Source organism: Centropristis striata, chromosome 15 (assembly GCF_030273125.1).
Source record: "Centropristis striata isolate RG_2023a ecotype Rhode Island chromosome 15, C.striata_1.0, whole genome shotgun sequence".
NCBI classification, from domain to species: Eukaryota; Metazoa; Chordata; class Actinopteri; order Perciformes; family Serranidae; genus Centropristis; species Centropristis striata.
In genome coordinates, this window is record NC_081531.1 from 24637277 (window position 1) to 24661304 (window position 24028).

Here is a 24028-nt window from a genome sequence, read left to right on the forward strand (position 1 = left end):
ACCGTTCTATCAGACCACAAAAATCTGACATACATCAGGTCGGCCAGGAGGTTGACCTCCCGCCAGGCACGCTGGGCCCTGTTCCTCGGGCGGTTCGACTTCACCATCACGTTCCGCCCGGGGTCCCTGAACAATAAGGCTGACTCTCTGTCTCGGTGTCATGCGGCGGGGGAGGAGCCTACCACTCCAGATACCATCCTTCCTTCCTCCCGGGTCATCGGAGTGGTCAATATGGACATCGAGGCAGCGGTCATAAGGGCTCAGCACACCCAGCCCGACCCTGGCACTGGTCCACCTGGTCGTCTCTTCATTCCGGAGGCCGTCAGAGCCACGGTAATCCAGTGGGGTCATGCCAGCCGCTTTGCCTGCCACCCGGGGGCCCGACGTACCCTGTCCTTCCTGCGCCGGCAGTTCTGGTGGCCTACTATGGCAGAGGATGTCCGGGGGTACGTTTCAGCCTGCCCCACTTGTGCCCGCAGCAAGACATCCCATCAGCCCCCGTCTGGTCTGCTGCGGCCCCTCCCCGTACCCAGTCGTCCATGGTCCCACATCGCGGTAGACTTTGTGACTGGTCTCCCCCTGTCCCAGGGTGACTCAGTCATCCTCACCATTGTGGACCGGTTTTCAAAATCTGTGCGGTTGGTGGCCCTGGCGAAGCTGCCAACCGCAGCGGAGACTGCAGAGCTGCTGACTGCCCATGTCTTCAGGCTGTACGGGCTCCCCCAGGATGTGGTGTCTGACCGTGGTCCCCAGTTCACCTCGAAGGTGTGGCAGGCCTTCTGTGGGGGTATTGGGGCCACGGCAAGCCTCTCATCCGGCTACCACCCCCAGACCAACGGGCAGGCCGAGAGGACAAACCAGAGTCTGGAGTCGGCACTCCGCTGCATGGCTTCCCTCCATCCATCCTCCTGGAGCAGGGACCTGCCCTGGGTTGAGTACTCCCTGAATGCCATGGTCAGCGACTCCACCGGCCGGTCACCTTTTGAGTGCTCCCTGGGGTACCAGCCCCCCCTGCTCCCACTCCAGGAGGCTGATGCTTCGGTCCCGTCTGTCCAGGCTCACATCCGTCGGTGTCGGCGGGTTTGGGCCTCTGTGCGCTCGGCTCTGCTCCGTGCTACGTCGCGGGCCGCTCGGGGTGCCAACCGGCGCCGCTCCCCTGCACCTGAGTACCAGGCCGGCCAGCAGGTTTGGTTGTCCACTGCTGACCTCCCCCTCCACGTCCCCTCCCGGAAGCTGGCGCCCAGGTTCATCGGTCCCTATGTCATCGACCGGGTGATCAACCCTGTGGCTGTCCGGCTGGTCCTCCCCCACTCGGGTCAAGCCCGTCGTCACAAATGCTCTTGTGCCGCCGGCTCCTGCTCCGCCCCCTCCTCAGCTGGTGGATGGTCACCCTCAGTGGGCGGTTCGGCGGCTCCTTCGGGCCCGGCGCCAGGGCAGGGGGTTCCAGTACCTGGTTGACTGGGAGGGGTATGGGCCTGAGGAACGGAGCTGGGTTCCCAGGTCGCAGATCATGTCCCCTGCCCTCCTCCGGGACTTCTACAGGGCCCACCCTGATGCCCCGGGTGGGCCCCGGATGGCCGCACCTGGAGGTGCTCGCTCGGGGGGGGGGTCCTGTTACGGCTCCACCCACACCCTCCTCCTCTGCTCCTTCACACCCCTCTGTTCCGGCCTCAGCCACTCCCAGCACCTCAGCTCGCTCCCAGCGGGCACTCCTCAGACACAGCTGCAACAGGTTAGTTGACGAGGTGAATGAGCCGGATCACTGCACACCTGCTGCCACTCTCCTATCAACCCCTCTGCCTACAAGACTCCAGCTCTCCTGCCAGTCATCGCCAGATCTTCCCTGATTGTTACCTGGCAAGTACCTAGAAGAGGAGAGAAGTGTTTTGTTGCTGTTGCCTTTTTGCCTTTTTGAACCTTTTTGCCTCCTTGCCTTGCTCCAACTCATATTCAACCTCTCTTCCCACAGATCTCCCCTCTCCAGCAGTGATCCGGCTTGCCTGCCCGTCAACCAGCCCAGTCACCTCACCTGCTCTTCACCTCCAGCTCACCTCCGGTTCCCCTCCAGCTCACCTCCAGCTCACCCAGCCTTTTCCCCCCACATCACCCTACTAATAAAACCCTGAACTCTACTAAATCCTGCCTCCTGTGTTGTGCCCTCGAGCCTCTCCCCGCTACCCCTAACAGGTTGGTCATACATTTTGTTCTACATGTCCTGTGGTCCTTTTTTACCCCTGTGGAGGATGGGTGTTATAGTTTATTTTACTTTTGCTGACATCCAAAAATGAACAATGCTTTCAAAACATAAGTTTCACTAAAAGTTGACATAACCTACACTGTTGACATAACCTATTGCAATTACATATCAATTTGTTGGTCATGAGTTGCCTTAAAAGGTGAAAAAAAAAAGTTGGTAATAATTTTTTTCTACATGTCCTAAAACCAGTCAAATGTCATGGGGTCCTTCTTGACCCCTGAGGACTACAGGTGCTATAAAAATGTATAAAACACGTGAAAATGTATGAGGAAAGTTTTAATTTATATTATCTATAAAGGATGCAGAGGGGCACATATGCTGAAAATTCAAGCAATTCTATGAAAGTTAACCTATATTAATCGTATGTTGAAAGTGATTTGGGGTCAAAAAGGACCCTAGGAGTACAGGAGGGTTAAAATAACATTAATATTATTAATTATATTATTAACAGTTTTCCAGTTTTTCAAAATGGCTGCTATTTAAAGAAGCTTGTTACCTGGAAACTGTGAAGGAAAGATTTAAGTTTTTCGGAACATCTGGTCCAACCAGCACCAAACAAGGGCTGACAAAATTTCTCTTTTTCAGATATTCCCAGAATATATGAATGTGTCCTGGGCCCCCAGCAGGAGTGTTGTGTGAATGAAAATGTACTTTTATTGTAGGATAAAAGAAGAATCTGAACATGCATTAACATTCTTTCCATATGCTTGTAGTTGTTTGTTGCAACCTACTTAACATTTGTTGTGTCAGTCATGTTTTGATATTCCTATCTTGAGTTCTGTTCCCTATTTATCACTGATTTACAGTGACAGATATTTCTCTGATCTTAAAAACACTAATCACAGTGTTCTTTTATGCATTATGTGTCACACTATATGGTTCACAAGAGACATATGGAGAAAGACGAGTACAGTTATGAAGACACCACTACACCATCATATAGAAAGACATTGAAGCATCTAGAAAGGATACAAATTCTTCTAAAGCCTTAGGTGTGTTGTACTGCCCAGATGCCCCCCTTTCCATCAATGGAATGCTTTGCTACTTCTTTGCTTGCTCTCCGCCACCGAACTGATTGATGTCAATATCAATAGCTGTGCTATATATTAAGAGTTTAACAAGATATTCCAGGGGGACAAACATTCATTGTAACAAACAATAATACAGCCATGAACAGGCAAAAGTGTCACGGGATCACCTGCTAAGGGACTGTTTTTGAATGTGTTTATCTCCTGTTCATCTGCCTGTCACTAAGGCCGCGTTCAGACTGCCAGCCAAAATCCGATTTTTAGCCCATCATCTATATTAAAACTGGATGGCTCTTTTGAAGTCTGAACAGTCACAAATCACATGAAATCCGATTTTTGCAGACCGGATCGAAACCACCTTTGGGAGGTAGTTTCAGATCGCATTTGGACAGTCTGAACCACTCTAAACACTCAGATTGGTTTTGACTGTCCGTGACGTCACTCTACACGGCACAAATAGACGAGGTGTCCACCGGCAGCCGCGCCCGACTCATGCGGGCCCGACTGGGGCGTCCATCCGCCCGGTTTCTCCCCTGGTGCGTCTGAGATGTTGATGCACCTCTACTGGACAGTGATAAGGTCAATATACTGAGGTGACCTGCCTCCATTATGTTTGTTGTTGTCGCTGTCGCAATTATATAACGTCTGCCGCTTTGACGCCGTTACTACAGCAACCTGTCAGATCAGTCAATAATGTGGCCAAGTCTGAACAGAGCCATATCCGATTTGGACACTTGCTAAAAACAATGTGGACAGCCAGCCCTAAAAATCAGCTATGAGTAGGAATCTGATTTGAATCAGATTCGCCTGCAGTCTGAACGCGGCCTAACTCTCGTGTCAATGCAGATCCTGCCATCCTCGTCTGCCCTGCAATCACCTCATTCCCCTCACCTGTGCTTCCCCGCCCACTTCCACACCTGGCCCTCATTATCCTCATCAGCCTCCCATTCAAATACCCATTCTCATTCACCCTCTGTCAGATTTTTGTTTTGTTCTGCCTGTATCTGGGCTGTGAGAGGATTTTTTTTGGCCTCTCTCCCTCAGTTTAGTTTGCTTTTTTGTTTGCTGCCTAATGCTACCTATACACCAGAAGACTTTAAAAGATTTGGAAGGACTCCTGGAAGACTATCAGCTCACACCTGCTCACATCTAAACACAAGTTTTTGGTCCCAGCCTAGTCTCACACTGAGATTCTACGAAGACTGTGAATCTTTCAGGGTCATTATTTACAAGACTACAACTAGATTCTTTTAGCATTTTTTACCTACCATGCAATTTTTTCCTCATCATGCTCTAAGTAAAAACTTACAGAATGGAGGAGAAGCAGCTTTTGGCTCCAGCTGTTCTAATGTGTGAGTCAGTGGTTTGTGTTGAAAAAAAAACAAACAATAATAAGAATAGACGCCACAAAATGCCCCTCACAAAGCTGAAAAAGGGTTTCTGTTTTTAACCACATGAAAAGTTGACTATTTTACAGTAAACAAAATAAAAAACCCCCCGACATGAAAAAAAAAATTAATTGTGGCCACAATATAGCTATAACATGCGCACAGAATACTTATTTGTGGCCACGTAGTAGGGATAATGTTCGCACGAAATACTAATTAATAATATTAATAACATTCCTGGACAGCTGGGTACGCAAATCGAGTGCACCTTCTCTACTCTAGGAACTGCAATAGCCTACGTAATGTCCTTAAGGTGAATGTCTTTTCTTAGTCTGTTCAATATCTTGTTATCCCGCATTTAGGCAATTTAATTAGGCCTATGTTTGATACTTTGTTACAATGGGTAGCCTATCTGCTGACGTCTCACCCGACTTACAGACTTGTTATCCTCATCCTGTTACTACACTTTGTTTTGTTGTGCTAATGTGTAGCCGTAAACTCATTTGTGTCTGCAGGAGCTGCAGCCCTGGACACACATCATGACACTTTTCAATTAGACCAGAGGGGTGTACTACTAAGCGAGGTATGTTGAGCATAAAGCCAGAGTTTTCCTGGCTAGATCACCATGCTACCTTATGCTGCAGACCTAACCTGCTCCAGACCAAATGTTGCTAAGAGTTTCAGCTTGAAATCAGCTAAAACAGTGCCTTTCACTGATCATCTCCTTTGAAAGTAGCATCATGTGTCTCAGACTCTCAGCTGAGGGAACACACAGGCTATATGAGCTGCAGCGTTTAATAATGCCACCGAACGAGGTGGGGTTCGGCGCCCATGCAGAGGACACCTACCGGGTCTTCTACGAGACCAGGAAGGAGTAAGTATTTCAGACAACGGTGCATTTGAGTGTGTGCGTGTGTGAGGGTGAGTGAGCTAATGCTGTGTTTTGCTGTTGTGTCTTTTAGCTACGTGCGGTGGCTGCTGACACAGCATTGCGTCAAGCCTGGCTTGCTGATGCACTTGGCCCAGGTGTACATGCAGGGCAGGGACAACGAGGCCGCTGCAGCAGCCGGCCAGTCCGCCGCGTCCCAGTCTCAGCAGAGGCCACCGCCAAGTAAGACTCTCACTCCCTGTTCACACTCAGCTCTCGAGTTGTGTTCACAAATGTCAGTGCGTGCTTTCACGTGCCTTCTTCACCCACACAGGCGATGATGCCTCTGGGGACCTGTTGGTTGCTGGACTGGTCAGCAGGACTGGCTGGGCCGGGCCCTGTTCACCAGAGGAGCAGGTGGCCAGTCGGTCCTGACCTCCGAGCTGCGCCTGTGGTGGTCTCCCCCTGGACATCGGCCCCTCTACTCTCAGCCTCCTGCCTCAGCCCACGCCTTTTTCAAGTGCCGGTTTTTCCTCTGGATGCCATACAAAATGTGGGCATACAGGCTTGTGTGCCCCTCTTGTGGCCGCAGGCTAACCGGTGCTGGACTTTACAAGACCGTCCGGAGGGGCCTGGACATGGCAGGGTGGTACTTCATGGGGACGGAGTACCTGGAGTGCTACACCTGCCACAGGAAGTACGTGGCGTGTGCCCAGGACATCATGGAGCAGCTGGACCTGGCGCACCAGGAGGAGTTCCCTGCCATCCTCACCTACCAGTCAGTACTGAGAGGAGCAGTGACTGTACACTGTGTTCCAAATTATTATGCAACTGAGTTTTTTCTCCGATTTTCCTAAATAGTCGATGCAAATGACAGTCAGCATAATTTAAGTCATCAACCATTAGTTTACTGAATTGTAATGTGATTGGACAAACCTCTCAATGATAACAGTATTTTAAAAAAAATAAAAAACTTAAAATGCACTGTTCCACATTATTACGCACGACAGAGTTTTATAACATTTTATAGGTTTTTAAGAACTGAAAATGCTCATTTTTGGATTTTCCAGCATTCGGAGGTCATATTTACTGAAATCAAAAGCTATTTCAATCAAAATCATCTTAAAAAGTCAAGTTACATTTTAACATAGGACCCCTTATTTGATAGCAGCTTCACAATTCTTGCATCCATTGACCTTGTGAGTGTTTGGAGAGTTTGTGCTTGAATTTCTTTGCAGGATGTCAGAATAGCCTCCCAGAGCTGCTGTTTGGATGTGAACTGCCTCCCACCCTCATAGATCTTTTGCTTGAGGATGCTCCAAAGGTTCTCAATAGGGTTGAGGTCAGGGAAGGATGGGGGCCACACCATGAGTTTCTCTCCTTTTATGCCCATAGCAGCCAATGATGCAGAGGTATTCCTTGCAGCATGAGATGGTGCATTGTCATGCATGAAGATGATTTTGTTATGGAAAGCACGGTTCTTCTTTTTGTACCATGGGAGAAAGTGGTCAGTCAGAAACTCCAAATACTTTTCAGAGGTCATTTTCACACCTTCAGGGACCCTAAAGGGGCCGACCAGCTCTCTCCCCATGATTCGGCCCAAAACATGCCTCGCCACCTCCTTGCTGACGTCGCAGCCTTGTTGGGACATGGTGGCCGCCCACCAACCATCCACCACTCCATCCATCTGGACCATCCAGGGTTGCACGGCACTCATCAGTGAACAAGACTGTTTGACAATTAGTCTTCATATATTTCTGGGCCCACTGCAGCCGTTTCTGCTTGTGAGCATTGGTTAGGGGTGGCCCAATAGAATAACTGATAGAATAACGCATAACTGCAAGCCTCTGGAGGATCCTACACCTTGATGTACGTGGTACTCCAGTGGCACCAGCAGCTTCAAATATCTGTTTGCTACTTTGTAATGGCATTTTAGCAGCTGTTCTCTTAATCCGATGTTTTTGTCTGGCAGAAACCTTCCTCATTGTGCCTTTATCTGCACAAACCCGTGTGTGCTCTGAATCAGTCACAAATCTCTTAACAGTACGATGATCACGATTAAGTTTTCACGAAATATCTAAAGTTTTCATACCTTGTCCAAGGCATTGAACTATTTCACGCTTTTCGGCAGCAGAGAGATCCTTATTCTTTCTCATATTGCTTGGAAATGGTCATCTGCTTAATAATGTGGAACGCCCTTCTTAAGTAGTTTTTCCTTAATTGGGCTTACCTCGCAAACTAATTATCACAGGTGTCTGAAATTGATTTCAGTGATCCAAAGAGCCCTGAGACACAATACCATCCATGAGTTTAATTGAAAAACAAAAAATGTAATCTTTATGACACTTAAATACAATTTGCATAATAATTTGGAACACAGTGTAAAGCGGAGCATTGACTTGAAGCTGTCATCTGACTGTCTGTCTGTCTGTCTGTCCTGTTGTCTCCTCCCTTCACAGGCTGGCCTGTCACAAGGCGGTGATTGGGTTGCTACGGGAGCGCACACAGGGGAATAGCCCATCTCGCCTCCGTGCCTCTCTGGTGGAGCAGCACACCAGAGAGTGGATGGTACGCTCGATGGGCTATTTGTCTGTGCTGAAAAAGCTCTGTGTGCCTCCACGGCCGCAGGTGTCCCTGCGGCTCACAGAAGGATCTACGGTGCACTGGCTTCTTGCGGTCTACGCCAGGGACTGTCTCTCCCACTTGGAGGAGACGAAGGCCAGGGTCACGTCCATCTTCGGGAGCTTCCTCAAGATGGACTCGACCAAGAAGGTAAGCTTCAACTCCAACATAAACGAACAGAAATCGTCTGCAGGGGGTGGTGAAATCATGCTCTAAAATCATTGGCCACCCACTCAAAACTCACCTCTTCAAATCCGCCTACAACCACTGACTTGGCTGATTCTTTCTTGTCCCTACAGATCACAAAGAAGCTTGCGGGTGCCGCCGCTGGTACAGCCGCCTGGGTGACCAATGTGGGCAACGAGCACGGGCAGGTGCTCATGTCCGTGCTCACGGACTCTGAGGGACACGGACTGTTGCCCATGGCGGCTGGACTCATGCGGCGTTACAGAGAGGAAAACACTCTTCCTCTTCAGCTCACACACAGACTGAGTCAGACCGTAACAACCTTCTCTCTCCGTTTTGTTTTCCGATAGCCGCCATGTTCGTGGAGTGGGATCACATGGTGGTGCGGCTGGACGTGTGGCACCTCATGCGCCGCTTTGCAAGGGGTGTCACCACAGACAGCCACCCACTCTAAGGCCTGTTCATGGCCCGGCTATCCTTTGCCATCTTTGTGTGGGACGACCACGACGTGGAGCAGCTGACCCAGGCGAAGCGGTCCGAGGGGAAGGAGTTGGACGCCCCCGTCAGGCTGACGGCCCAGGAACTCGCCCGCCACTGCCGGCGCCGCACCAGAGGGGCAGCGGAGACGGACCGTTTCATCCAGGAGCTCCTCGACTCCTTCAAGGGTGTGACCGACACCACGGGCGTCCCCCTTATTGACGCTGACCGGATGGAGGAGATCTGGAGCACGCAGCGGCGTCACATCCACTGCATCCAGGACCCTGCTGGCATGGAGCTTTATGCCAAGACGGGAGAGGTGACCAGGGGAGGGGTCAGGCTCCCCGTCTACCGCTGTGCCAGAGGGTCCACTTCCCTGGAGTCTTTCCACCTTCACCTGTGCCGCTTCATCCCGGGTGAGTGTGAAATGCTGTGTATGAAGTGTGAGCGTGCTCAGCTTGTAGTGTGTGTGTGTGTGTGTGTGTTTACCTCTTTGTCTCTCTCAATTCTCCTGTCACAGGTACATCTGCCAATGCCCTCCACATGCAGGTGTACTTGTTGGAGGGCATTGTGAGGTGGAACGAGAACCGGGCCAGGGAAGCAGTGGAGGGCGCACAGAGGACGCCGCTGCGATGCTACAGCTCCAGGCTCCAGCACGCTTTCGACCAGCTCACCCAGGAGCTCATGGGTCAGATGCTGGTCGAAAGCTACACCAAGCCCGGGGAGTTTACAGGTAACTGTCATGGAACAGCTCCTGTTGTACAGACGGTGGGCACACATGGGCCACATGAAGTAATCTGTAATCTGGTTTTGTTCAGGGGAGCTGATTGGGGTGGAGTACCTCTACTCCCAGACGGGCCAAGTGTTGCTGGACCCAGGCCGGGATCCCGACGCTCCGGATGGGACGGAGAAGGAGGTGAAGGAAGAGGAAGAGGGAGACGAGGGCTTCCAGGAGGATGACCCAGGCGACATGAGGTTTGCTGATGACCTCAGCAGGCTCCTCCACCCACCGCAGCCTGGCCCTCAGCTTGCCACCTCCTCGTCCCAGTCGGACCCAGAGACAGTGGTGAGCATGTTCAAATCTGTCGACGTTTCTTTCTGCCAGGAGCTTCCGCTTATCAACCCCTTTATTAACCAGCCTCTGTTTGTCACAGGATGTGCGAGGTCCGGACGGTCACGGGGGGTATCAGCACACCGTCAGCCTGGCCCTGGCCCTGGTGGAGCTGCGGCACCACCCCTATGTGACGGAGCAACAGGTGAGGGAGATAGGCGTCCTCTAGCAAAGGTTGTCCGACAGGGACCAGGCTGCCGTCTCCTTCCCCCCGCGCCACCAGGACCGCCTGGTGAAGGGCCGATTCAAGGCCAGGCCATCCAGGCACGCCCAAACACCAGGCACAGACAGTGTCACACGGTAAGTGTGTGATCGCAACACAAACACTGGTAGTCTACATTTTGTGGTTTGATAGAGGCTGTTTTCCTGGAGCTGTGCCGCATACACTATGACGGCCGTACCATTGCCGGGGTTCGGGTAAACCGCTGGGCAGCTGTCAGGAGGGACTTCGCTGTCATCAGAGACAATGTGTACTGTTAAAATAATTGATTACACAACAGGGACCTCCTGGCAGCTGCACCCGTACAGCTGTCTGAGGTGAACCAGCGGACCCTCATGCAGTGGTGAGCTTGCTTGTGTGTATTTCAGAGAGTCGTGTGTCACAGTGCGACTGTAAGAATGTTACAGATACTAATTTGTGTCGTCGCTTTGATTTCTTTCAGGCACAACAAGAGGAGCAAGGCGATGGCCACAGCCTACATCAGCGTGGCAGTGAAGGCGCCAAGCGCTGCCTTGACGTCAGCAGAGCCGCTGCCTGCTGCCAGAGCTCTGCTGGCAGGGCCTGACCAGCCTGACCAGCCCCTGGTCTTCTCTCTGCCCGAGGATGCCTCCGGTCAGGCTGTCTCTCACAGAGGGCCAGTGGTGCCTGCTGTGTACAGGGCCATCACCAGTGCTACTGCAGCCTCCTCCTCCTCCACCACCTCCGCTGCTGCTGCTGCCTCCTCCTCCTCCACCACCTCCACTGATGCTGCTGCTGCCTCCACCACCACCACCACCACTGTAGCCTCTTCCTCCTCTGCTCCCATGGTGCCCCGCTCCCCTGCCTGGCAGAGGAAGATGCGGGAGGAGGAGCGGAGACGGGCGCAGGAGTTGGGTGAACTGCTAAAGTCGCCAGGGAAGCAGTTCAACCAATTCAGGTGTAAGCTCTGTGGCCAGCCCAAAACAAAGGCGTTTGGCCACAGCCGCTTTAGAAATGAACACTTCTGTGCCCGGACTCAGGGCTGCTCGGTGGAGGAGTGGCTGGCGCAGAAAAGAGCCCAGGACCCCAAGAAGGTCAGTTAGTTTACGTTGTACACAGTGACATCCTTGTTAAATCTTTACATTAAATTTGCTGACTGACACACATTTGTTCATCTTGGGGTTTGCAGGCCTACCCCGCTGTTGCTCAGCCTGCCGCCCAGCCTGCCAACCAGCCTGCCGCCCAGCCTGCAGCTCAGCCTGCCAACCAGCCTGCCGCTCGGCACGCCGCTCAGCCTCAGGCAAAGAAAAAACATAAACATAAAACAAATATTTGTAAATAATAAAGTTTTTCTTTTATAGTTCATTTTTATAGTTATGTGTGTGTATAAGTATTGTTCAATAAAACTAGGCGGTCTGTGCCAAACTGTAAATTTTGTCTCAGTGAGTTTAAATATCCACATCCATGAAACAAAGAAACACATGAAAAGTTTGCAGACTTTATTGAAAATAGGATGAAACGCATATAAACGAATATTAGAGGCTAAACAGCATGTTGTTGTCTCAATCCAATCTACTCTTACAAGTTCTTCACACCCTCACTTCACACCTGAGAGGCTTTCCCAGGACGGCTCCGGGCATCTAAGGACCCTCCATTGTCTTGCACCGACCACTCCCACACATGAAAGGTGTTGCTGTAGAATGCAGGGGGAGGATCCTGATTGGCTGAAGGTTTTCCAGAGGTTTTCAAAGGATTGGAGGACTACAAGGACAGGACAACAGCATATTGAGATTTTCTTTCGTTTGTGTCTCAGGTAGGTGCTTGATGTGTGACTTTCTCTGTCTGTCTTTCTGTTTGTCCTGTCTGAAACTGAACACTGACTTTTCTTGTGTTTCATTGCTTCTCTGCAGAATGGATAACAAGATGATATTACGCAGCTCCAGGCCTTCCAGCACCACTGCTGCCTCAGCCTCCAGCTCCAGGCCGTCCCGCTCCAGGCCGTCCAGCACCACTGCTGCCTCAGCCTCCAGCTCGAGGCCGTCCCGCTCCAGGCTGTCCAGCACCACTGCTGCCTCAGCCTCCAGCTCCAGGCCGTCCAGCTCCACTGCTGCCTCACCCTCCACTTCCAGCTCCAGGCCATCCAGCTCCACTGCTGCCTCAGCCTCCACCTCCAGCTCCAGGCCATCCAGCTCCAGGCCGTCCAGCTCCACTGCTGACTCAGCCTCCACCTCCAGCTCCAGGCCATCCAGCTCCACTGCTGCCTCAGTCTCCACCTCCAAGCCATCACGCGGTACCAGGTACATGAGGAGGAGGATCGCTGCAAAGGACAGGTTGGTCCTTGAGCGTGTCGGTGACAGTAATGTGGAGCCCGGGACACTGTGGTCAGGCGCGGACTGCCACGACTGGCCACGCACATTTCATGGACAAATTCTTTTGTCAAACCCTCCACGGCCCTTGTGGCAGGACGGCCGAGCAGCGGCTAAAAGAACAGATGGGTGGAAAACCCATGGCCATGCCACCTACGTCCCGGTGGAGGCTAAAAAAAAGACTGGAAAGGGAAGAGGGAGAGGCAGAGGACAAGGGGAAGAAAAAGAGAAAGCCTCACAAGGCACGGCAGTGCCAGAAATGTGGCCGTTCTGCCCAGAAGGCTTTTGGGCATAGCCAACTCATCGCGCCGCAAGGCAAAAAATCATTCTGTGCCCTTTATGAGGGCTTAACTATTGATGTCTGGTTGGCCATGACCAGAAGTCAGTACAGGAAGGAGGAGGAGAAGAAAGACTAGGAGTGGCATTTGTAAATAGTGTTTCTTTGTATATAGTTAATTTATGCTGTTGTAAGTGTGTGTGTGTTTATAAGAATTGTTTAATAAAACTAGGCTGTGTGCCAAACTGTAAATTCTGTCTCAGTGAATTGAATATCCACATCCATTAAAACAAGGAGAAACAAATGATTGAAAATAAGATGAAACATATAACAACAAATACAAAATAAACATTTTTCATTTCTTTAATGTCATGAAACACATAATATAACATACGGTAAGTGGTGGCCAAAATGATTTCACATGTATTTCTGATTAGAAGCTAATCAACATTTTGTTGTCTCAGTCTAATCTAATTTTATGAATTCAAGCAGACAGACAGCATCAAACAGAGAGCCAGTCCTCACAACAGCATGGTTGGTTTGCATTTTGGGGAGGGGCCTAGTTCAAACTTATTGGAACAACTCATTCCAATCACCGTATCATCCCAATTTTTTGGCAATATGATCATATCAAATCTAAAAGAAGGGAATAAAATCTGCCACACTGAAAAAAAACCTAGAGCAGTGGGGCTGACAGGATGGGACCAAAATCGAGCTGATTGATTCACCTGTCATCGCAGGGGGGGTAATACTCAAAGAATGTTTCCCTTCCTTTGCGCAGGGGCCATGCTAATCTTCTCTGTATCGTTTCCAATTTGACATATGTGCTGCCTTAGCAAACACACTGTCCTTAAGCGGGGTGATTGCCTTTTATACCCCTTGCTGGCGGAATGACCCCTTCAGGGCGGTCAAGGCCTGAGCAACGCAAATGCTGGGAGGCAATACTCTCAACTGTCACAAGAGCAAGGGGGATAGCTTTTTCTTGTTGATATCAAGGTCTTTGCAATTTGTATAAACTCCCTGGTATTTCCTATTGCATATCCATGCATGTTTAGTTCACAACAATAATAAGGCCACAATTGCCCTGAAAATTGGGAGGGGGCGGGGCTCAATTTTACTCTCAGGCTGTAGGCTGGACTTGGGCCCAAAACAATTCCCTCCTACGATGGACCCTAGGAAAACTGTGAGCCTCTCCAGCAGACTCGTGAGTGTCTCTTTGTGGAATCAGCTCCAGGAAAGGCCGCACCGGGTAAAGTTCTTCCTGAGGAATCTGTTTTCCCACTTGGGACATGGCCAGCTTTTTCTGTCGTCTGTCTTCAATGGCCAGTATGGGCTTGCCATGCCAGAGTTTTGTTGTAGGAGTCCCTGGTTTGGATTGAGAATTTGTTTGGAGTTTGGTTCAGCCCCCTGCTGCCTTGGCTTGATTCTTGATAGTTTCATGTTTAGTAGGTCCGACTCATTGTTGGGTCACCCACCACACCAAAGGCTAAGATTAACATCACCTTTCCCGCATAGCACTGTCAGGGACTCTTTAGCGCAGAGATGCCAGTCTGACACAACACCCTCGCTACACCCTCTGTACAAGATGCTACCACCTGGCCTCTGGCATTCACTCAAAGTCTTGTGACTTTGGTTGCGGCGTGGAATGCCGGGAACTGCCACTACTTGTACACAACACATAAAGCCCTGAGTTGCTGGATACCAGTGCTCGCTCGTTGCCCCTGGCAGTCGGCGTGTCGCGAATTTGGTTGGGAAATGTGGGAAGTAACACTTGAATTCCAGTGGTCACTTGTACAGGACACGCATCCCCTCTGCTCAAGAACACAGGTAGATGAAAATGTGGAAACGCTTCACGAATTTGCGTGTCATCCTTGCGCAGGGGCCATGCTAATCTTCTCTGTATCGTTTCCAATTTGACATATGTGCTGCCTTAGCAAGCACACTGTCCTTAAGCGGGGTGATTGCCTTTTATACCCCTTGCTGGTGGAATGACCCCTTCAGGGCGGTCAAGGCCTGAGCAACGCAAATGCTGGGAGGCAATACTCTCAACTGTCACAAGAGCAAGGGGGATAGCTTTTTCTTGTTGATATCAAGGTCTTTGCAATTTGTATAAACTCCCTGGTATTTCCTATTGCATATCCATGCATGTTTAGTTCACAACAATAATAAGGCCACAATTGCCCTGAAAATTGGGAGGGGGCGGGGCTCAATTTTACTCTCAGGCTGTAGGCTGGACTTGGGCCCAAAACAATTCCCTCCTACGATGGACCCTAGGAAAACTGTGAGCCTCTCCAGCAGACTCGTGAGTGTCTCTTTGTGGAATCAGCTCCAGGAAAGGCCGCACCGGGTAAAGTTCTTCCTGAGGAATCTGTTTTCCCACTTGGGACATGGCCAGCTTTTTCTGTCGTCTGTCTTCAATGGCCAGTATGGGCTTGCCATGCCAGAGTTTTGTTGTAGGAGTCCCTGGTTTGGATTGAGAATTTGTTTGGAGTTTGGTTCAGCCCCCTGCTGCCTTGGCTTGATTCTTGATAGTTTCATGTTTAGTAGGTCCGACTCATTGTTGGGTCACCCACCACACCAAAGGCTAAGATTAACATCACCTTTCCCGCATAGCACTGTCAGGGACTCTTTAGCGCAGAGATGCCAGTCTGACACAACACCCTCGCTACACCCTCTGTACAAGATGCTACCACCTGGCCTCTGGCATTCACTCAAAGTCTTGTGACTTTGGTTGCGGCGTGGAATGCCGGGAACTGCCACTACTTGTACACAACACATAAAGCCCTGAGTTGCTGGATACCAGTGCTCGCTCGTTGCCCCTGGCAGTCGGCGTGTCGCGAATTTGGTTGGGAAATGTGGGAAGTAACACTTGAATTCCAGTGGTCACTTGTACAGGACACGCATCCCCTCTGCTCAAGAACACAGGTAGATGAAAATGTGGAAGCGCTTCACGAATTTGCGTGTCATCCTTGCGCAGGGGCCATGCTAATCTTCTCTGTATCGTTTCCAATTTGACATATGTGCTGCCTTAGCAAGCACACTGTCCTTAAGCGGGGTGATTGCCTTTTATACCCCTTGCTGGCGGAATGACCCCTTCAGGGCGGTCAAGGCCTGAGCAACGCAAATGCTGGGAGGCAATACTCTCAACTGTCACAAGAGCAAGGGGGATAGCTTTTTCTTGTTGATATCAAGGTCTTTGCAATTTGTATAAACTCCCTGGTATTTCCTATTGCATATCCATGCATGTTTAGTTCACAACAATAATAAGGCCACAATTGCCCTGAAAATTGGGAGGGGGCGGGGCTCAATTTTACTCTCAGGCTGTAGGCTGGACTTGGGCCCAAAACAATTCCCTCCTACGATGGACCCTAGGAAAACTGTGAGCCTCTCCAGCAGACTCGTGAGTGTCTCTTTGTGGAATCAGCTCCAGGAAAGGCCGCACCGGGTAAAGTTCTTCCTGAGGAATCTGTTTTCCCACTTGGGACATGGCCAGCTTTTTCTGTCGCCTGTCTTCAATGGCCAGTATGGGCTTGCCATGCCAGAGTTTTGTTGTAGGAGTCCCTGGTTTGGATTGAGAATTTGTTTGGAGTTTGGTTCAGCCCCCTGCTGCCTTGGCTTGATTCTTGATAGTTTCATGTTTAGTAGGTCCGACTCATTGTTGGGTCACCCACCACACCAAAGGCTAAGATTAACATCACCTTTCCCGCATAGCACTGTCAGGGACTCTTTAGCGCAGAGATGCCAGTCTGACACAACACCCTCGCTACACCCTCTGTACAAGATGCTACCACCTGGCCTCTGGCATTCACTCAAAGTCTTGTGACTTTGGTTGCGGCGTGGAATGCCGGGAACTGCCACTACTTGTACACAACACATAAAGCCCTGAGTTGCTGGATACCAGTGCTCGCTCGTTGCCCCTGGCAGTCGGCGTGTCGCGAATTTGGTTGGGAAATGTGGGAAGTAACACTTGAATTCCAGTGGTCACTTGTACAGGACACGCATCCCCTCTGCTCAAGAACACAGGTAGATGAAAATGTGGAAACGCTTCACGAATTTGCGTGTCATCCTTGCGCAGGGGCCATGCTAATCTTCTCTGTATCGTTTCCAATTTGACATATGTGCTGCCTTAGCAAGCACACTGTCCTTAAGCGGGGTGATTGCCTTTTATACCCCTTGCTGGCGGAATGACCCCTTCAGGGCGGTCAAGGCCTGAGCAACGCAAATGCTGGGAGGCAATACTCTCAACTGTCACAAGAGCAAGGGGGATAGCTTTTTCTTGTTGATATCAAGGTCTTTGCAATTTGTATAAACTCCCTGGTATTTCCTATTGCATATCCATGCATGTTTAGTTCACAACAATAATAAGGCCACAATTGCCCTGAAAATTGGGAGGGGGCGGGGCTCAATTTTACTCTCAGGCTGTAGGCTGGACTTGGGCCCAAAACAATTCCCTCCTACGATGGACCCTAGGAAAACTGTGAGCCTCTCCAGCAGACTCGTGAGTGTCTCTTTGTGGAATCAGCTCCAGGAAAGGCCGCACCGGGTAAAGTTCTTCCTGAGGAATCTGTTTTCCCACTTGGGACATGGCCAGCTTTTTCTGTCGCCTGTCTTCAATGGCCAGTATGGGCTTGCCATGCCAGAGTTTTGTTGTAGGAGTCCCTGGTTTGGATTGAGAATTTGTTTGGAGTTTGGTTCAGCCCCCTGCTGCCTTGGCTTGATTCTTGATAGTTTCATGTTTAGTAGGTCCGACTCATTGTTGGGTCACCCACCACACCAAAGGCTAAGATTAACATCACCTTTCCCGCTTAGCACTGTCAGGGACTCTTTAGCGCAGAGATGCCAGTCTGACACAACACCCTCGCTACACCCTCTGTACAAGATGCTACCACCTGGCCTCTGGCATTCACTCAAAGTCTTGTGACTTTGGTTGCGGCGTGGAATGCCGGGAACTGCCACTACTTGTACACAACACATAAAGCCCTGAGTTGCTGGATACCAGTGCTCGCTCGTTGCCCCTGGCAGTCGGCGTGTCGCGAATTTGGTTGGGAAATGTGGGAAGTAACACTTGAATTCCAGTGGTCACTTGTACAGGACACGCATCCCCTCTGCTCAAGAACACAGGTAGATGAAAATGTGGAAACGCTTCACGAATTTGCGTGTCATACTTGCGCAGGGGCCATGCTAATCTTCTCTGTATCGTTTCCAATTTGACATATGTGCTGCCTTAGCAAGCACACTGTCCTTAAGCGGGGTGATTGCTTTTTATACCCCTTGCTGGCGGAATGACCCCTTCAGGGCGGTCAAGGCCTGAGCAACGCAAATGCTGGGAGGCAATACTCTCAACTGTCACAAGAGCAAGGGGGATAGCTTTTTCTTGTTGATATCAAGGTCTTTGCAATTTGTATAAACTCCCTGGTATTTCCTATTGCATATCCATGCATGTTTAGTTCACAACAATAATAAGGCCACAATTGCCCTGAAAATTGGGAGGGGGCGGGGCTCAATTTTACTCTCAGGCTGTAGGCTGGACTTGGGCCCAAAACAATTCCCTCCTACGATGGACCCTAGGAAAACTGTGAGCCTCTCCAGCAGACTCGTGAGTGTCTCTTTGTGGAATCAGCTCCAGGAAAGGCCGCACCGGGTAAAGTTCTTCCTGAGGAATCTGTTTTCCCACTTGGGACATGGCCAGCTTTTTCTGTCGTCTGTCTTCAATGGCCAGTATGGGCTTGCCATGCCAGAGTTTTGTTGTAGGAGTCCCTGGTTTGGATTGAGAATTTGTTTGGAGTTTGGTTCAGCCCCCTGCTGCCTTGGCTTGATTCTTGATAGTTTCATGTTTAGTAGGTCCGACTCATTGTTGGGTCACCCACCACACCAAAGGCTAAGATTAACATCACCTTTCCCGCATAGCACTGTCAGGGACTCTTTAGCGCAGAGATGCCAGTCTGACACAACACCCTCGCTACACCCTCTGTACAAGATGCTACCACCTGGCCTCTGGCATTCACTCAAAGTCTTGTGACTTTGGTTGCGGCGTGGAATGCCGGGAACTGCCACTACTTGTACACAACACATAAAGCCCTGAGTTGCTGGATACCAGTGCTCGCTCGTTGCCCCTGGCAGTCGGCGTGTCGCGAATTTGGTTGGGAAATGTGGGAAGTAACACTTGAATTCCAGTGGTCACTTGTACAGGACACGCATCCCCTCTGCTCAAGAACACAGGTAGATGAAAATGTGGAAACGCTTCACGAATTTGCGTGTCATCCTTGCGCAGGGGCCATGCTAATCTTCTCTGTATCGTTTCCAATTTGACATATGTGCTGCCTTAGCAAGCACACTGTCCTTAAGCGGGGTGATTGCCTTTTATACCCCTTGCTGGCGGAATGACCCCTTCAGGGCGGTCAAGGCCTGAGCAACGCAAATGCTGGGAGGCAATACTCTCAACTGTCACAAGAGCAAGGGGGATAGCTTTTTCTTGTTGATATCAAGGTCTTTGCAATTTGTATAAACTCCCTGGTATTTCCTATTGCATATCCATGCATGTTTAGTTCACAACAATAGTAAGGCCACAATTGCCCTGAAAATTGGGAGGGGGCGGGGCTCAATTTTACTCTCAGGCTGTAGGCTGGACTTGGGCCCAAAACAATTCCCTCCTACGATGGACCCTAGGAAAACTGTGAGCCTCTCCAGCAGACTCGTGAGTGTCTCTTTGTGGAATCAGCTCCAGGAAAGGCCGCACCGGGTAAAGTTCTTCCTGAGGAATCTGTTTTCCCACTTGGGACATGGCCAGCTTTTTCTGTCGTCTGTCTTCAATGGCCAGTATGGGCTTGCCATGCCAGAGTTTTGTTGTAGGAGTCCCTGGTTTGGATTGAGAATTTGTTTGGAGTTTGGTTCAGCCCCCTGCTGCCTTGGCTTGATTCTTGATAGTTTCATGTTTAGTAGGTCCGACTCATTGTTGGGTCACCCACCACACCAAAGGCTAAGATTAACATCACCTTTCCCGCATAGCACTGTCAGGGACTCTTTAGCGCAGAGATGCCAGTCTGACACAACACCCTCGCTACACCCTCTGTACAAGATGCTACCACCTGGCCTCTGGCATTCACTCAAAGTCTTGTGACTTTGGTTGCGGCGTGGAATGCCGGGAACTGCCACTACTTGTACACAACACATAAAGCCCTGAGTTGCTGGATACCAGTGCTCGCTCGTTGCCCCTGGCAGTCGGCGTGTCGCGAATTTGGTTGGGAAATGTGGGAAGTAACACTTGAATTCCAGTGGTCACTTGTACAGGACACGCATCCCCTCTGCTCAAGAACACAGGTAGATGAAAATGTGGAAACGCTTCACGAATTTGCGTGTCATCCTTGCGCAGGGGCCATGCTAATCTTCTCTGTATCGTTTCCAATTTGACATATGTGCTGCCTTAGCAAGCACACTGTCCTTAAGCGGGGTGATTGCCTTTTATACCCCTTGCTGGCGGAATGACCCCTTCAGGGCGGTCAAGGCCTGAGCAACGCAAATGCTGGGAGGCAATACTCTCAACTGTCACAAGAGCAAGGGGGATAGCTTTTTCTTGTTGATATCAAGGTCTTTGCAATTTGTATAAACTCCCTGGTATTTCCTATTGCATATCCATGCATGTTTAGTTCACAACAATAGTAAGGCCACAATTGCCCTGAAAATTGGGAGGGGGCGGGGCTCAATTTTACTCTCAGGCTGTAGGCTGGACTTGGGCCCAAAACAATTCCCTCCTACGATGGACCCTAGGAAAACTGTGAGCCTCTCCAGCAGACTCGTGAGTGTCTCTTTGTGGAATCAGCTCCAGGAAAGGCCGCACCGGGTAAAGTTCTTCCTGAGGAATCTGTTTTCCCACTTGGGACATGGCCAGCTTTTTCTGTCGTCTGTCTTCAATGGCCAGTATGGGCTTGCCATGCCAGAGTTTTGTTGTAGGAGTCCCTGGTTTGGATTGAGAATTTGTTTGGAGTTTGGTTCAGCCCCCTGCTGCCTTGGCTTGATTCTTGATAGTTTCATGTTTAGTAGGTCCGACTCATTGTTGGGTCACCCACCACACCAAAGGCTAAGATTAACATCACCTTTCCCGCATAGCACTGTCAGGGACTCTTTAGCGCAGAGATGCCAGTCTGACACAACACCCTCGCTACACCCTCTGTACAAGATGCTACCACCTGGCCTCTGGCATTCACTCAAAGTCTTGTGACTTTGGTTGCGGCGTGGAATGCCGGGAACTGCCACTACTTGTACACAACACATAAAGCCCTGAGTTGCTGGATACCAGTGCTCGCTCGTTGCCCCTGGCAGTCGGCGTGTCGCGAATTTGGTTGGGAAATGTGGGAAGTAACACTTGAATTCCAGTGGTCACTTGTACAGGACACGCATCCCCTCTGCTCAAGAACACAGGTAGATGAAAATGTGGAAACGCTTCACAAATTTGCGTGTCATCCTTGCGCAGGGGCCATGCTAATCTTCTCTGTATCGTTTCCAATTTGACATATGTGCTGCCTTAGCAAGCACACTGTCCTTAAGCGGGGTGATTGCCTTTTATACCCCTTGCTGGCGGAATGACCCCTTCAGGGCGGTCAAGGCCTGAGCAACGCAAATGCTGGGAGGCAATACTCTCAACTGTCACAAGAGCAAGGGGGATAGCTTTTTCTTGTTGATATCAAGGTCTTTGCAATTTGTATAAACTCCCTGGTATTTCCTATTGCATATCCATGCATGTTTAGTTCACAACAATAATAAGGCCACAATTGCCCTGAAAATTGGGAGGGGGCGGGGCTCAATTTTACTCTCAGGCTGTAGGCTGGACTTGGGCCCAAAACAATTCCCTCCTACGATGGACCCTAGGAAAACTGTGAGCCTCTCCAGCAGACTCGTGAGTGTCTCTTTGTGGAATCAGCTCCAGGAAAGGCCGCACCGGGTAAAGTTCTTCCTGAGGAATCTGTTTTCCCACTTGGGACATGGCCAGCTTTTTCTGTCGCCTGTCTTCAATGGCCAGTATGGGCTTGCCATGCCAGAGTTTTGTTGTAGGAGTCCCTGGTTTGGATTGAGAATTTGTTTGGAGTTTGGTTCAGCCCCCTGCTGCCTTGGCTTGATTCTTGATAGTTTCATGTTTAGTAGGTCCGACTCATTGTTGGGTCACCCACCACACCAAAGGCTAAGATTAACATCACCTTTCCCGCATAGCACTGTCAGGGACTCTTTAGCGCAGAGATGCCAGTCTGACACAACACCCTCGCTACACCCTCTGTACAAGATGCTACCACCTGGCCTCTGGCATTCACTCAAAGTCTTGTGACTTTGGTTGCGGCGTGGAATGCCGGGAACTGCCACTACTTGTACACAACACATAAAGCCCTGAGTTGCTGGATACCAGTGCTCGCTCGTTGCCCCTGGCAGTCGGCGTGTCGCGAATTTGGTTTGGAAATGTGGGAAGTAACACTTGAATTCCAGTGGTCACTTGTACAGGACACGCATCCCCTCTGCTCAAGAACACAGGTAGATGAAAATGTGGAAACGCTTCACGAATTTGCGTGTCATCCTTGCGCAGGGGCCATGCTAATCTTCTCTGTATCGTTTCCAATTTGACATATGTGCTGCCTTAGCAAGCACACTGTCCTTAAGCGGGGTGATTGCCTTTTATACCCCTTGCTGGCGGAATGACCCCTTCAGGGCGGTCAAGGCCTGAGCAACGCAAATGCTGGGAGGCAATACTCTCAACTGTCACAAGAGCAAGGGGGATAGCTTTTTCTTGTTGATATCAAGGTCTTTGCAATTTGTATAAACTCCCTGGTATTTCCTATTGCATATCCATGCATGTTTAGTTCACAACAATAATAAGGCCACAATTGCCCTGAAAATTGGGAGGGGGCGGGGCTCAATTTTACTCTCAGGCTGTAGGCTGGACTTGGGCCCAAAACAATTCCCTCCTACGATGGACCCTAGGAAAACTGTGAGCCTCTCCAGCAGACTCGTGAGTGTCTCTTTGTGGAATCAGCTCCAGGAAAGGCCGCACCGGGTAAAGTTCTTCCTGAGGAATCTGTTTTCCCACTTGGGACATGGCCAGCTTTTTCTGTCGTCTGTCTTCAATGGCCAGTATGGGCTTGCCATGCCAGAGTTTTGTTGTAGGAGTCCCTGGTTTGGATTGAGAATTTGTTTGGAGTTTGGTTCAGCCCCCTGCTGCCTTGGCTTGATTCTTGATAGTTTCATGTTTAGTAGGTCCGACTCATTGTTGGGTCACCCACCACACCAAAGGCTAAGATTAACATCACCTTTCCCGCATAGCACTGTCAGGGACTCTTTAGCGCAGAGATGCCAGTCTGACACAACACCCTCGCTACACCCTCTGTACAAGATGCTACCACCTGGCCTCTGGCATTCACTCAAAGTCTTGTGACTTTGGTTGCGGCGTGGAATGCCGGGAACTGCCACTACTTGTACACAACACATAAAGCCCTGAGTTGCTGGATACCAGTGCTCGCTCGTTGCCCCTGGCAGTCGGCGTGTCGCGAATTTGGTTGGGAAATGTGGGAAGTAACACTTGAATTCCAGTGGTCACTTGTACAGGACACGCATCCCCTCTGCTCAAGAACACAGGTAGATGAAAATGTGGAAACGCTTCACGAATTTGCGTGTCATCCTTGCGCAGGGGCCATGCTAATCTTCTCTGTATCGTTTCCAATTTGACATATGTGCTGCCTTAGCAAGCACACTGTCCTTAAGCGGGGTGATTGCCTTTTATACCCCTTGCTGGCGGAATGACCCCTTCAGGGCGGTCAAGGCCTGAGCAACGCAAATGCTGGGAGGCAATACTCTCAACTGTCACAAGAGCAAGGGGGATAGCTTTTTCTTGTTGATATCAAGGTCTTTGCAATTTGTATAAACTCCCTGGTATTTCCTATTGCATATCCATGCATGTTTAGTTCACAACAATAGTAAGGCCACAATTGCCCTGAAAATTGGGAGGGGGCGGGGCTCAATTTTACTCTCAGGCTGTAGGCTGGACTTGGGCCCAAAACAATTCCCTCCTACGATGGACCCTAGGAAAACTGTGAGCCTCTCCAGCAGACTCGTGAGTGTCTCTTTGTGGAATCAGCTCCAGGAAAGGCCGCACCGGGTAAAGCTCTTCCTGAGGAATCTGTTTTCCCACTTGGGACATGGCCAGCTTTTTCTGTCGTCTGTCTTCAATGGCCAGTATGGGCTTGCCATGCCAGAGTTTTGTTGTAGGAGTCCCTGGTTTGGATTGAGAATTTGTT

At 50.2% G+C, this 24028-nt stretch overlaps 1 protein-coding gene and 10 non-coding genes across 11 annotated transcripts; 1 reads left to right on the plus strand and 10 right to left on the minus strand.

The window, feature by feature from the left end:
* Positions 1–6092: 6092 nt before the first annotated feature.
* LOC131986226 (uncharacterized) lies at positions 6093–8871 on the plus strand. The gene is made up of 3 exons (XM_059351078.1): positions 6093–6319; positions 8001–8313; positions 8463–8871. Exons 1-3 carry the CDS (start codon positions 6093–6095, stop codon positions 8697–8699), a joined length of 777 nt encoding a protein of 258 aa, XP_059207061.1. The 3' UTR covers positions 8700–8871.
* A 4621-nt stretch (positions 8872–13492) lies between these two features.
* On the minus strand, positions 13493–13601 carry LOC131987292 (U6 spliceosomal RNA). Its single transcript, XR_009395761.1, has one exon. It is a non-coding gene; the product is annotated as a U6 spliceosomal RNA (small nuclear RNA).
* A 991-nt stretch (positions 13602–14592) lies between these two features.
* On the minus strand, positions 14593–14699 carry LOC131987308 (U6 spliceosomal RNA). The gene has a single exon (XR_009395775.1). It is a non-coding gene; the product is annotated as a U6 spliceosomal RNA (small nuclear RNA).
* Positions 14700–15690: 991 nt separating this feature from the next.
* On the minus strand, positions 15691–15797 carry LOC131987355 (U6 spliceosomal RNA). The gene has a single exon (XR_009395817.1). It is a non-coding gene; the product is annotated as a U6 spliceosomal RNA (small nuclear RNA).
* Positions 15798–16788: 991 nt separating this feature from the next.
* On the minus strand, positions 16789–16895 carry LOC131987309 (U6 spliceosomal RNA). The gene has a single exon (XR_009395776.1). It is a non-coding gene; the product is annotated as a U6 spliceosomal RNA (small nuclear RNA).
* Positions 16896–17886: 991 nt separating this feature from the next.
* LOC131987289 (U6 spliceosomal RNA) lies at positions 17887–17993 on the minus strand. The gene has a single exon (XR_009395758.1). It is a non-coding gene; the product is annotated as a U6 spliceosomal RNA (small nuclear RNA).
* Positions 17994–18984: 991 nt separating this feature from the next.
* LOC131987310 (U6 spliceosomal RNA) lies at positions 18985–19091 on the minus strand. Its single transcript, XR_009395777.1, has one exon. It is a non-coding gene; the product is annotated as a U6 spliceosomal RNA (small nuclear RNA).
* Positions 19092–20082: 991 nt separating this feature from the next.
* LOC131987311 (U6 spliceosomal RNA) lies at positions 20083–20189 on the minus strand. The gene has a single exon (XR_009395778.1). It is a non-coding gene; the product is annotated as a U6 spliceosomal RNA (small nuclear RNA).
* Positions 20190–21180: 991 nt separating this feature from the next.
* Positions 21181–21287, minus strand: LOC131987354 (U6 spliceosomal RNA). Its single transcript, XR_009395816.1, has one exon. It is a non-coding gene; the product is annotated as a U6 spliceosomal RNA (small nuclear RNA).
* A 991-nt stretch (positions 21288–22278) lies between these two features.
* LOC131987312 (U6 spliceosomal RNA) lies at positions 22279–22385 on the minus strand. Its single transcript, XR_009395779.1, has one exon. It is a non-coding gene; the product is annotated as a U6 spliceosomal RNA (small nuclear RNA).
* A 991-nt stretch (positions 22386–23376) lies between these two features.
* LOC131987313 (U6 spliceosomal RNA) lies at positions 23377–23483 on the minus strand. The gene has a single exon (XR_009395780.1). It is a non-coding gene; the product is annotated as a U6 spliceosomal RNA (small nuclear RNA).
* Between the last annotated feature and the right edge of the window lie 545 nt (positions 23484–24028).

Coding starts and splice junctions, on each gene's coding strand:
- LOC131986226 (XM_059351078.1), top strand. CDS start 6,093: ATGTGGGCATACAGGCTTGTGTGCCCCTCTTGTGGCCGCAGGCTAACC. Junction 6,320..8,000: donor CCTGCCATCCTCACCTACCA/GTCAGTACTGAG, acceptor CTCCCTTCACAG/GCTGGCCTGTCACAAGGCGG. Junction 8,314..8,462: donor AGATGGACTCGACCAAGAAG/GTAAGCTTCAAC, acceptor TTGTCCCTACAG/ATCACAAAGAAGCTTGCGGG.